Source organism: Poeciliopsis prolifica, unplaced genomic scaffold (genome assembly GCF_027474105.1).
Source record: "Poeciliopsis prolifica strain line A6 unplaced genomic scaffold, Auburn_PproV2 SCAFFOLD040, whole genome shotgun sequence".
NCBI lineage: Eukaryota > Metazoa > Chordata > Actinopteri > Cyprinodontiformes > Poeciliidae > Poeciliopsis > Poeciliopsis prolifica.
Window position 1 is genome coordinate 3,238,631 of NW_026562415.1, and position 12,201 is coordinate 3,250,831.

At 38.0% G+C, this 12,201-nt stretch overlaps 2 protein-coding genes across 8 annotated transcripts in view; one reads left to right on the plus strand and one right to left on the minus strand.

Annotated features, from left to right (window-relative positions):
* LOC129375480 (protein PHTF2-like) overlaps positions 1-9,285 on the minus strand; it is a 32,777-nt gene extending 23,492 nt beyond the window's left edge. For 3 of the 7 annotated variants that reach the window (XM_055054590.1, XM_055054591.1, XM_055054585.1), the window contains exons 1-2: positions 9,109-9,285; positions 2,214-2,264 (exon numbers count right to left, since the gene is read on the minus strand). The gene's annotated coding sequence lies outside the window, so the exon portion shown is untranslated. Of the gene's footprint in view, positions 1-1,214; positions 1,418-1,683; positions 1,769-2,213; positions 2,265-9,108 lie in introns of those variants that run through there. The other 4 variants (XM_055054586.1, XM_055054587.1, XM_055054588.1 and 1 more) reach the window with 2 other exon arrangements.
* Positions 9,286-10,065: 780 nt separating this feature from the next.
* Positions 10,066-12,087, plus strand: LOC129375486 (transmembrane protein 60-like). Its single transcript, XM_055054605.1, has 3 exons — positions 10,066-10,230; positions 10,533-10,620; positions 11,313-12,087. The coding sequence occupies exons 2-3, from the start codon at positions 10,537-10,539 to the stop codon at positions 11,628-11,630; spliced, it is 402 nt and encodes a 133-aa protein (XP_054910580.1). The 5' UTR covers positions 10,066-10,230; positions 10,533-10,536; the 3' UTR covers positions 11,631-12,087.
* Positions 12,088-12,201: the final 114 nt, after the last annotated feature.

A 12,201-nucleotide genomic window follows, 5' to 3' on the forward strand; every position in this document is an offset into this window, starting at 1 on the left:
TTCCAAAAACAGCTCTTAGAGAAGATTTTCCATATCCATGTTCACACAGCCTGCAGCCTTGAATCTTGCCAAATCTGTCTGACCAGCAGTCTGTCTGAACTGACCTATTTACAGAGAGAGCAGTCAAGTCGGACAGTCTGCTCTAAATAGGCCATGGTTTAAATGAGGGTTATTGTGCTCATGGCATGAGTGTCTGAACGCATGCAAGCAGCCGGTGTGTGTCCAGAGGTAGGTATGAATAATGACTAAAAATGAAAAAACAGATAAGCCCAGGGGCGTTTGTTGTTTTCCACTGGGCGGCTTGCCTGCACATTGATACCATAAAAAAACAAACACCTCGCTGAACACTCAAACATTGGGATTTTCCATGAATCAAGGACTAAAATGAATTCACCGTAGCCAAATCAGAGCCATGACAGTGGGTGTGGTAAGTGAGCATGGGTGTAAATGGGTGTGTTCGTGAAAGCCATGCGCCACTCAAGGGTTTTGCTTTATACAACTTCCAATTTCTTTCTTACCTTAATACAAAATGGCATTGCCCTACCCTCTGCAGCTGTAACAGCTTCATATCTCAACAAAATGCTTCATATTCGTTGAAGCATTTCGTTCACAAAAGGAGAATTAATGGTCAGATGTTCATGGGAATATCTGACCATTCTTCCAGGAGAGGTTTAATGAGGTCAGGCACTAATGTTGGACGAAAAGACCTGGCTCATAGTCTACGCTCCAGTTCCCCTAGCTGGTCTCAGGCCAGCCTTAATATTGAGTAGTGAGGGAATTTGGCAAGTTATTTCACCTTTGGCATATTATCACTTAGCTCCAGAGAGTAACACATTCTTTCATAAACGTTTGAACTGTGGCCACAGAAGTGGTGACTAAGTATTATTACATAATTAGTCAAAACATTATTAATCTACTAAGCCTGGCTGTCGCAATAAACAATCTTGTAATAAATTAAAATTAACTCCACAATTTCTATTCATATATTTAATATAAGTTTACAGAGACTTTATAATCAATTTAATTTATGGTTTTGCAAGTGTGTAGTTTCATTTTTTGTTTGTTTTGTTTCTTTCTGCTATATTAAAAAGTTGTTTACGTTATTTGGCTGGCTTGAGCTTATCCAAATGCAACAACACCAAAGTGATAAGCTTACAGAACCAGGTTGTTAGCAGAGTGCATCTTTTGAATGTACAAAAACCCTCATCACTCACCTGCTGTGGTTGTCAAATTAAAGCTACAGCAGTTTCAGATGTATTCAGCTTGATAGAAATACAAACTGATGTAAGTGAGGGGCAGATATCCTTCATGAATCTGCGATCTCGTGGTGTGTAACACAAGCTTCTCCCCTCCATCTCTGCTGGGTGGAGGCATGTATGTTACAGCGATTTAGTATGTTGCCTCCCAACAGGAAACCCGAAACTCCAGCCCAGGAGGCGATTAAAGGTCAAAGGACTGGTAATCGGTTTAAGAGTGTTTATCAGTAACAAGATGATGAAGACCTGGTTTGCATCGAGCAAGAAGATTCTCCTACCACCATAACTTACACCAAATGATCCAACAATGCACTTTAACATTTGTAAAAGTGGGGAAGAATTCGACCGCTGGCTGCATCACAAGGACATGATTTTTACGCCAGCCAGGCATAACCAATGTTTTCAAATCGGCTCATCATAAACTCACCGAAGCAGGACAATTGGGATTAGAGAAATGCAGCCTCCCGTGATCAGTCCTGATTTCTCCCGAGACATTCGGATGCCTCACCAAGCTGCAAAAATTGTAAACAATAGCATAACCAAGAGAGAATGCAAAGCAGCTAGCAGTGCACAAAGGTCATGTAAAACTAGACTGCTGCAGTTTGCTGGGCAGGAACCAAGTAACCGCAGATGAACTGAAACTTAAAAAAAGGTTTCTGCTGCTGCTGACTGTAGGCCAGCATTTGCAGACAAGTGCTAAAAATAAGAGCCCTGAGTTTGCGTCTTATGTGCGCTCCCAAAACAGGAAGTTTGTTTTCTAAAAGCACACTATTATTCCTCCATCTGTTTCCGTCAGTTCTCGTAACGGGTTGCTGATGTGTAAGCAGAAAGGTTCTGAACACATATGCCTGCGTGTAGGCAGCTGACATCCTCATAGCAACAGATGAAGCAGCTAAAACATGCAGCAGCGGAAAAACAAGAACAGTCTGAAGGGTTTGTGGAAGAACCAGGACTCACTTCTGGTCTGGCCTCTTAGCTGAGTGACGGTTTGTCCTCACGACCAAAGAGCTGCACAGAAAAGAGAGAGACAATTTAGGAGCAACGCTCTTGTTGTACATATGTAAATACTGGCAAAAAGATTTCTGATCCTTACAAACACGATTACATCATAATAATAATATATATAAAGGGAAATAATTACAGAGCTTCAGTTCTTCCATCAAAATCCTCATGTAACAGAAAGGTTTGACAAATTTATCCACGTAAAAACGTCATACTTCGATCAATATTCCAGAGTTATTCATCCTTTATCTTCATTTTAAAATGTGAAATACAAAAATTTATAATGAATTGTTAGCTGATATTTCTACAATGAAAGAGCTTTAAAAAAGGAAACTGCATAAAACAAGAAAAGAAGGCAGAAAGAAAAAAAAGGACAGGAACAAAAAGAAGGAAAGAGTCACAAGAGAGGAAGGAAGTAGAAAAGAGAAGTAAAGGAGGAAAGGAAAAAACTCAAGAAAGGAAGGAAGAATGGTATTTAAGGAAGGAAAAGAAGGCTAGAAAGGAAAGACAGGAGGAATGAGACAAACAACAAAGGATTAAGAAAGAAGGACAAAAAGAAAAATTAACAAAAAGAAGATATGGAGGACATAGAAAGAAGGGCAGCACTTGCAATAAAAGGAAAGAAAGGAAGAACAAAAGACAGAGAAAGGATACTTGAGTTAAATTTTGGGGGACGACAGAAATGTCCAGTCTCCTGCAGCTTTTAGTTTGTAGTTCAACACACCTAAGAGAAACAGCTGATCCCAGCTCAGTATGCAGTAAAGGAGTAATAAATATCCAGCTTTTTAAGACCTAAAGTGTCTCCTTTTGAAGTGGCTGAAACAGGAGTTTACGATTCCTTATTCTTTGTTTGTTGTCTACGTTATACTGACCCAAAATGACTTAAATTAACGCGCTGAAGGTGGTAAAAACTGAGGCTATAAATGTAGTTTCATAAGTGATGCCAATTGGCAACAGAAGTGAAGAAACGGTGACTCATTTCAGAAAGAGTATCAGAGTTATGCAACGTCTCCTCGTCATATGGAAAGGAATAAATTAGCTTGTTTGAATGAACCAAAAACAGCTTTGCACTGATTACTTGAAGAAGTTTGTCTGCTTTTCAGGACATTGCGAGCAGATACAGGCCAAACCAATTATAGCATTAGTTGTTATTAGCTCACTGCTACCAAGAGAAACCCCACAAGTCCTCAACAAATGGAAGAGCTCCCGTAAACCTACAGTAGGTCAAATATTTAGCACCGCTCTCGAGTTCACTGGAAACAGAGACCATGTCCATTAAACCCTTGACATGCTTCCACATTTGCAAGCTCAACTCATTTGAACTTAATTTGCATGCCAGTCTTAGTTAGTAAACAAATTACACCTCAAGGGTGTTTTTCAGATGTCAAAACAAAATAAAACCAAATGATAAAAAACGGCATTTAAAAGTTTGAATCTGCATCTAAAATTGCAGCTGCTCTGTTTACTCAGTCACTGCAGTTTCATATAAACTGTCAGTGCAAAACATGCAAGAAGCCACTTCAAGATTCATTGACTGGATGTAATGTTTAATCTTGGGTTGGAACATTGTTCTTACATTAACTCTGAAATGCATTTCAAAATGAAGTGTGATGAACATTCAACCAAGAAAAATAGCAAATCTGTTGGCTTCTAGTCAATGAATGGATTCATTAACTTCTTCTTTAACCAACGTAAAGAGCCACACAAAATCAGGATTTTTGCTGCAAATATTCCTAAATCTGAGTAACAAATATCCAAACCAATAAATGAAGACAAAGTTGGTTATAGAAAAAAAATGTAGAAACACAGATATTGTATACATTTTGGATGTATACAGTAAGCCTTGATTTTCACCACGGGAAATCTAAAATATGATCCACTAACAAACAAAACTGAATTAAAAAGAAGATGTAGACTCTCTTAATACACAGGTCCTTTTTATTGCCACCAGTTCTATGCTTTAAAATACCTGTGGTGTGCCTGAAAGGGAAATATAAATAGGGATGTCATTCCCAGAACTTACTCCTGAAAGCAAACTAAAGTACTTATTTTTCTATTATTCTCCACAGTCATCGTTTTGCTGATTAGATCAGACTGACACTTGATCTGCTTATGTCGAGTTTACTTTGTGGGATTATGGATTGCTGCAGACAAAAATCTTTCATCCTGACAAATTTCTAATTAGATCTTAGCGTTGCGTTAACGTTGGGTGTGACACACTTAACAGCTGATGTACGCCTCTGACAGCTAAATTCAGATTCAAACATATAGCAAAGCAGAAAACTTTCTAGGAAAATTTGCTAAATGCAACGATCATTTACTTTTTTCCAGAATCCAAGCATTAAAGGAGAGCTTTATTGCATCTCCTGTCTGGAAGTAATGTTGTTTTGGAGTTTCCAAGCCAGAGTACCAACTTGAATCTGAGAACGTGTGGAGGAACTAAAGATTAGGGCAAAGGCAAATTTGACTCTCATTTCCCAGTTTCATTATCTTTAGAGAGATACCAGTGACCAAGTCAGATTTCTGGAAGGTTGACAAGATTCCCAAACCCAAAATGTTCGATAACATGAAAGCTAAAAAAGGTAACCCTGAGCCACTGTGCTGTACTCTCTTCAGCCTTCTTCTTAGCCAATATAGGTCTCTAACATCTTCCTTCAGTAACTACTTCCACAAAGTTTCCCTAACCGTGTATTTTTGAGTTAAAAAATGTTTAAAGTTGACAGGAAATTTGAAAATATCACTTGATAATTATGTATTATTGAAAGATTAATACCTGAATGCCAACTGTAAAGTCTTAAAAAAATGCAAACATTTTAAAAAGATTTCAATAGATAAGCAAGGTTATCTATTGCCAGGCTTATAATACACTGGGGGAAACTCTGGATTTAATTAGTAACAAGTAGAGAATGTTGCATTTGTGTCCCATTTGTTAAAGTCACCACATTTGATTTGGAGATGGCCTGGTGGAGACGTGTTTTCCATAGAGTAAAAACACGAGAGCAAATAAAACAAGACTCAGGTTGCAACACAATCAGAATCCACTCCATAGTGAATCAGAGCATCAAGGCCAATAAATGTCACAACTCAGAATGTTTTATGCTTCTGTAAAATATACAATTGCCCAGCAGGCAATTGTATATTACCTGCTGGGCAATTTTTCAGTGGAAACACCTCTGTGCTTCCACTGAAACAAAAAATGACAGCAGTCCTATGTGTGATGTAACCATACTGCAGCTGGTGACGTAACCAGCTGCAGTATGGTTACACGGCTAACGACACAAAGCACACCACTTCACCATCTTCTGAGACAGAGGCAATACAAAGAGTCCACATTAAAGTACAACATATGAGCACTCATTTTAAATGCACTGACGGATTTTGAGCCCTTTGACAAACTGATGCACTGCTATGCTGACAGACAGGTACTACTGAGGACAACTGTCTCAAATATTTCCGCTCAAAGATGCAGACTCTCACTTCTTATCTACATAGTGTCATTTTTGACAAAACATGCTTGACCAGAGCATGAACTCTGTAGGAATACAAATGTTGACTTTTCCTCTGGTGTTTAACCTGAACTTAGTGATTGAACCCTATTGTTCGGTCTTGAAATGCTAAGTTTCCCAATAGGGTCAGAAAGTACCAAAACCTGAAAGATCTTTGTGCTTTACTGTAGAATATTAATCTCTTTTTTTTCTGTATTTGCATACAGAGCAAATAGAGCATATTTTACCTGAAATATCACATATGTTTAATAAAATATTTCCAAAAAAGGACTCCTTACAAAACTTTCTAAAGGGGAAACAGTCACATCTGCCAGCTGTAGCTCCAGATCATCTTGAGAACAATTGTTTCTATTAATTTCATTATTTTTGGAACAAGATTGTCATGTTAAATTTGGTCTAATATTAATATTTAATACATTTGTTTAACAAGACAGAAAATAATATTCAGGAGCAAAAAGAGCCATTTTAGATTTTAAAATGTAGGACAAGTATGATGAATAATTAAATCTCCAGGTGAAACTGTGAATGACATATCTATGCACTGATATGTCATTCACATATCTTGTGCTTTTTTAACTAAAAGACAATGTAGAAAAATAAAGCTCTACGTTGACTTCTTCAAAATGACGAGAGAAGCCGCACCTTTTTTCTTCATTAGTGCCTCTATAGATCTGGTGGTGGAGACATTTCTGTTCACACTGAAATTTGGTGTGATATTTCCTGCGTCAGTAAAATGCACCAACTTCTGCACCATGGACAGAGCTACACAGCTATGCTGTTAATCGCACTACTAGGTAAAATGTCAGTGTCTCAAATGAGATAACTCATCCTTCATATGTCAAAAAGTGAAAAACAAGTTTTTTTGTAAATATTGATTTAGCCAATGGAATTGGAAACACCCATGTATTAAACATACTGCTAATTAAAAAGCAAATTGTTGGGATTAAACAGCAGCTCAGGAGCTTCCTTGTCTTATCAAAGTAGATAAGACATTCCTTTGTCTTATGAATGGAAGCCAAGCATATTACTCTACATGCATGTCAGTCTTTTGTTGAGTTACTGTTGAAAAGTGTTCATGGAAAATAGTTGTAGTAGAAGTCACACACCAGCTCCAATACATGTCTGAACCAATTAAGACAAACTACATTCCAGACCAGAGCTGCATCATCCTGCAGCTAATTATTTCCATAGCAGTCAAAAGTTTTAAAAACAAACTGGAATCTGCTCAACATGTTCACATCTATTTGACAAACTGTAAACATGCAATACTTTTATTTTTGACACATAGAATGATAAAATAATGGCAAAAATAAGTCCATACAAGGTGCCCACATTACTGTGGTTTTTAATTACGCATCGTTTCTTGTGGTTGTATTTTATTTTGGATATTTAAAAGAAAAATGTCCAATTCCAGTGTGGAGTCTTCTCTACAAAGTAACAGTTTGATAGTATTTGAGAGGGTCAACTTGAAATATACTACTTGAAAATGGTTTCAAAATGACAATATTACTGTAATAATTTTTAGTTACAAAGTAGTTACATTTTAGGATATTTCAGCCCACTGTGCTGCTATTGCTTGTGAAATTCTTCCACAAAAAGAAGTACAACCCTGGTAATCTGTGATTCAACGAAACAGGACCAGGCTGGTTTGAATAGTCTTCAACAAGTGACATTCTAATTAAAAACCTACATTTTGTATTTACTTTGGTTATCTTGACCTTGTTTGGTGTTAAAATTTGCTTGATTATCTGAAATGTTTAAGTATAAAACACAAAATATTTTTTCCCAGTCAGGTCTATAAACATAGGCTTAGGCTTAACCTTATTTTTTTGTGTGTGTGTTTCTATGGATCTTGTGGTGGAGACATTTCTGCTGACTGACAGTCTTTTTGATAAGATATTCTCTGTCTCATATACCATTCAAAGGAGAAAAATTCACCAGTGCAGATAACGTCTGACCTTCCTGTTCTCAAACCAAGTTCATTGTTCACTTAGGACAGAGACACATTCAACATATTTACATATTTAGAAACTTAACTACTCGCTAATATACTCTGAATAGATTTTTGTATGAGCCCTTAAATACTGGGTAATGCATTAATAGCGTTACATGCTCGATTTTGGTAGTTAAGTACTCCAATCTTTTCATGTTAAGTCCAAATACAATGGTTTAACTTGTATCACATAAATACTTATATCAAGCCAAAAGCTTCAATAAAATAGAAAAACCAATCTTTTCTACAGCTTTGATAATAATTTAACATGTTCAGAAAATTGGATGCAAAACGCAGGATGCATCTATGCTTCACATTGTTAAAGTCAAAATCTTGGCCCATCATCTGAACATTACAAGTGAAGTTTAGACTCGGCAGATTGCAGGATTGATACTTGATGCTCTTTACAAACCATCTGCTCTGAGATCCAATGAGTTTTGTGTTCCTGAATGGTTTTCTGCACTGGATTCCTCAGTTATCGAGCTGTTGTTGCCTTTCTATGATCTTGAACCTGTCAGACCATTCCGCTCTGCTGCTCACAAGATATTTTTTTCTTTCAAACCATCCACTTCAAACAGGAGGGATGATTAAGCATAAAATCCCTGCAGATCAGAAGTATCTGAAATACACAGCCAAATTCAAAGTCACTTAAATTCTCGTTTCTTTCTCCTCCATTCTGATGTTTGCTACCTGTGTGCATAAGAAACTGGATAAAGCACTGCCTAATTCTACATAAAGTCTTTGTCCGAAAAATAAAAACTAAACCTTGTAATTCAACATAATTTTTTTATCATGCATGACATGCATAGAACCTTCTGTATTGTGCAATGGCAAAACTGTATCTTAAAAAGGACGCATTGCTTGGTTTACTGAAAGCAACTACAGTTGAGTGAGCAAGAAATATTTAAACCCAGTAAGTCATCCATCTCCTGCACCATGTTGAAAATAAACATAACCAGCAACCACAAATCAGCCACACGGTTAGTGTTTTTGTATTAAATTGAACTAGTTCCGCATTAACCCTTTATTATCTGCTCTCTGCATATGTAGCCGATTTTAAACGTTTAGCTTAAAGGGTTAGTTGGATGATTTCAGTGCAGGAGGGGGGGAAGGTCGTGTTACTGCATTTTTTCAGTGAAACAAAAGATCGTAACCTTTGTGGTGCTATAACGGCTTGTCAAGCAGCTATTTTTAAAAGCTAATTACCATGTATTGGGGCGCAGAAACTGTTTCCCACCAGGGTTCTTTAGCTCAAGCCGAGCTACCCGGTTAGCTAAGCCACCGGCGGCAGCCACAAAGAGCCCGCACAGCTGCACTTAAAATCTCTCAACGAGCATAAGCTCCGTCTTACCTCCTTTTCACGCCGCAGTTGTTCCAGGTCCAACTCCGTCAAACCAATACCTGTGCTATCTGACGGTAAACTGTGGTTCAAAGAGTTAGCAAGCTTTTCCCACTGTCTGTAGGAGATGCTCAGAGTCCTGCTCTGTGATGTTTGAAACGCTAGCTTTTCCCTTTCTAACGCTCAGTGTGAAAATACTACTTGGAGCATACTACCGTAAAGCTTCGTGAAAACGTGAATTTACATTTTGATCCACTTAAACTTGGCCATCAGTTTATACAACGAATTGTATGAATTGAGTCGAAACAATGTTTAAATGAAAAGTACAAATCCCGCTGTTTTTGCTTTCAGTAGTTGCGCGTAAAATTGGATACAACAATAAACGTATGAAAAACACCACCGCCATCTAGTGGACGTCTAACCTAACCACAGACTGTGCGCCTCTACAAAGCCTTTACGGTTTGACGCAAAAATGGTTACACATGTTCTAGAGATGCAAGAGAAAACGGCTACCGTGAGGGCGTCCGACATATTGTGCCTGGCACAGCTGTTTAACTTCGCTTTGAGACCAGGGTTTTAGTATAAAAGAAACATCTAAGTTTACGCATAGAAAGTAAACAATTGATAAATTATAAAATGTAGAAAATTTGCTCATTTTAGAACTAATGGTGACCATTAAAATAAATTAAAACAAAAATGAAAAATATACCCAAGAACTAAATTTAATTAACCTAGTTTTAAATGTATTAAGTTCGGCTATTTTGTCAAAAAATATTCAGGAGTGGCGGCACAATAATGTTTTCAAATGTACCAAATTTATTTGTGGCTATAATAACAACCAAACCGATTTGCAACTCAAAACATGGCGGTGACGTTGACGTACGCCGTTCAACTTCTAAACTTTTACGTCTACGGAACGTACGACCAACGTAAAGGAGGGGGGAAAAAACAACCAATCGTATTCTTGGATGGGCGGGACAAACCCGAAGATAACGGGACTGTGGTCATTATTACTGTTGTGGACGATAATAATCTTAATATAACTGACAGGCAACGACATTATTTTGATTATCTATGTTTGAGGCGCAGAGAGAGACAAGAGGATGCTTGACATTGAGTTGGGAATACACTAATGTAAGTCAACTAATGGATTAGCACAGTGCTATTTGAGCTAGCCGATAGCAAACCGTTGCTTACAATGAATGGAAAGCTTTAATTGAATACATTTAGATTCAGTTTGCACTGTATCAAATAAAGGTATTTTTCTAGCAAGACTGTAACTGACAGGCTTATTATAGTAAAGAAAGGATCCACTGTTCTTCTTAGCTTCATACAATTCTACTATAAATAATAAGCGATGATCATCATTGATAAAGCAGTAGCTTTTTGCGTGTTTACCATGGATTTATTTCCTCCTCTGATGTGTCCCTGCATAGTGAGATGTCTCTGGCCCAGAGGGTGTTGTTGACCTGGGTCTTTACCCTGGTGTTCCTCATCATTCTGGTGCTCAAACTGGATGGGAAGGTAGACTGACCTCTTTGTGTTTTAATTTTAGATTCAACAAATGAAAAAATAATAATAATTGTGGTGTGTTTTTGTATTCATTTGCTCTGATGCAGTACACCCTGGTAGAATTACAGAACAGGTATTTAACAGCTAGTCTGAAATGGTTGCAGTAGCTTAGACTTTCAGATGGGCTCGGAACTAACCTTTGACTAGACCATTGGTATTCTTGGATCTAGACCCGATCCATCATTGGACTGTTTAAACCTCTACCTTTTTCTACTGAGACTAAATATTCACTATTAATACATTAGTATTAATAGTGCAGGGTATACCAGTGCTCTGTAGGCTGGTATACCCTTTTCACTGGTTACTGGCCTCTCTACTGCACACTGGGTCACTCCTAACTCCGGAACCATATAACACGAGAGGTTCTGACAGTCAGTATCATTGGATCAGCAATAGCCCATGGATGTGCAGCGTGCTGATCCCGGACGAGCCCCCACAATCTGTTACAGGTCCCGAGTGTCAGGACTGCTGTGACAATACAATAGTTATATTTGTTTGGATTGGATTTTATTTTAGGGTATTGGAGTAAAGGAGCCTGAATACAAATGGGCACCACACTTTTCAGATCTGTACTCATTAATTTTCCCTTTATTTCACAACTATTCCATACCTTAATCATGATTGTCTCCTCTTCCTCACTCCAGGTGCAATGGAACTGGTTCCTCATCTTTCTCCCAGTCTGGGTCTTTGACGGCATCCTCATCCTCATGCTCGCCGTCAAGATGGCGGGGCGCTGCAAACTCGGGTACGACCTGCGCAACGGCTCGTCGTCCCTGCGCCTGCGCACCTGGTACTTGACCGCCATGCTGCTCAAACTGGGCTTCTGCCTGACGCTGTGCGCCAGGCTGGAGAAGCTGGCCGACGTGAAGCTGACGTTTGTCTGCATACCGCTGTGGACCATGCTGCTGGGAGCACTGGTGGAGCTGGGGCTGAATATTTGTCCTGAGAGAAGAGAGGCTTGAAGCAGTGCAGAGAACAGGCCTCTGAAAGAAGCTGCTAGTTGATCAATCAATTCTTTATTGAAGAGCAGCTGTTTGTTAATCTACTGTGAAGCCAACACTGAAAAAAAAATTCTTATGATCAGTATTGTTTTTTTTTTAGTATTTAAATTGTTTACTTTGTAATTGTTACATGTCCATGCTTCTTTCATTCCTCAGCTGGCAAATTTGGGAGTTAGCTTATCTGCTAGCAACCACCATCCTGTCATTTATCCTCTGGCTGCTCATGGATTTCTACAAGCTCCTTTTTCTACTCCATACTTAGTAACACGTCTCAAACTGTCGCCCTCTTTGCATGCAGATTGAATTCATATTAAATCCTTTCTACCAGCAGTTTATTTGTGGATTGGATCTCAGTCGAATTCATTCTTGTACCACTAATGTTTATTTTGTGCCAACAATTGCTCCAAACACTTTTTCCCCCCAGTGTATATATATATATATATATATATATATATATATATATATATATATATATATATATATATATATATATATATTTTGCACTTTAACTAAAAAAAAAAGAGAAAACACT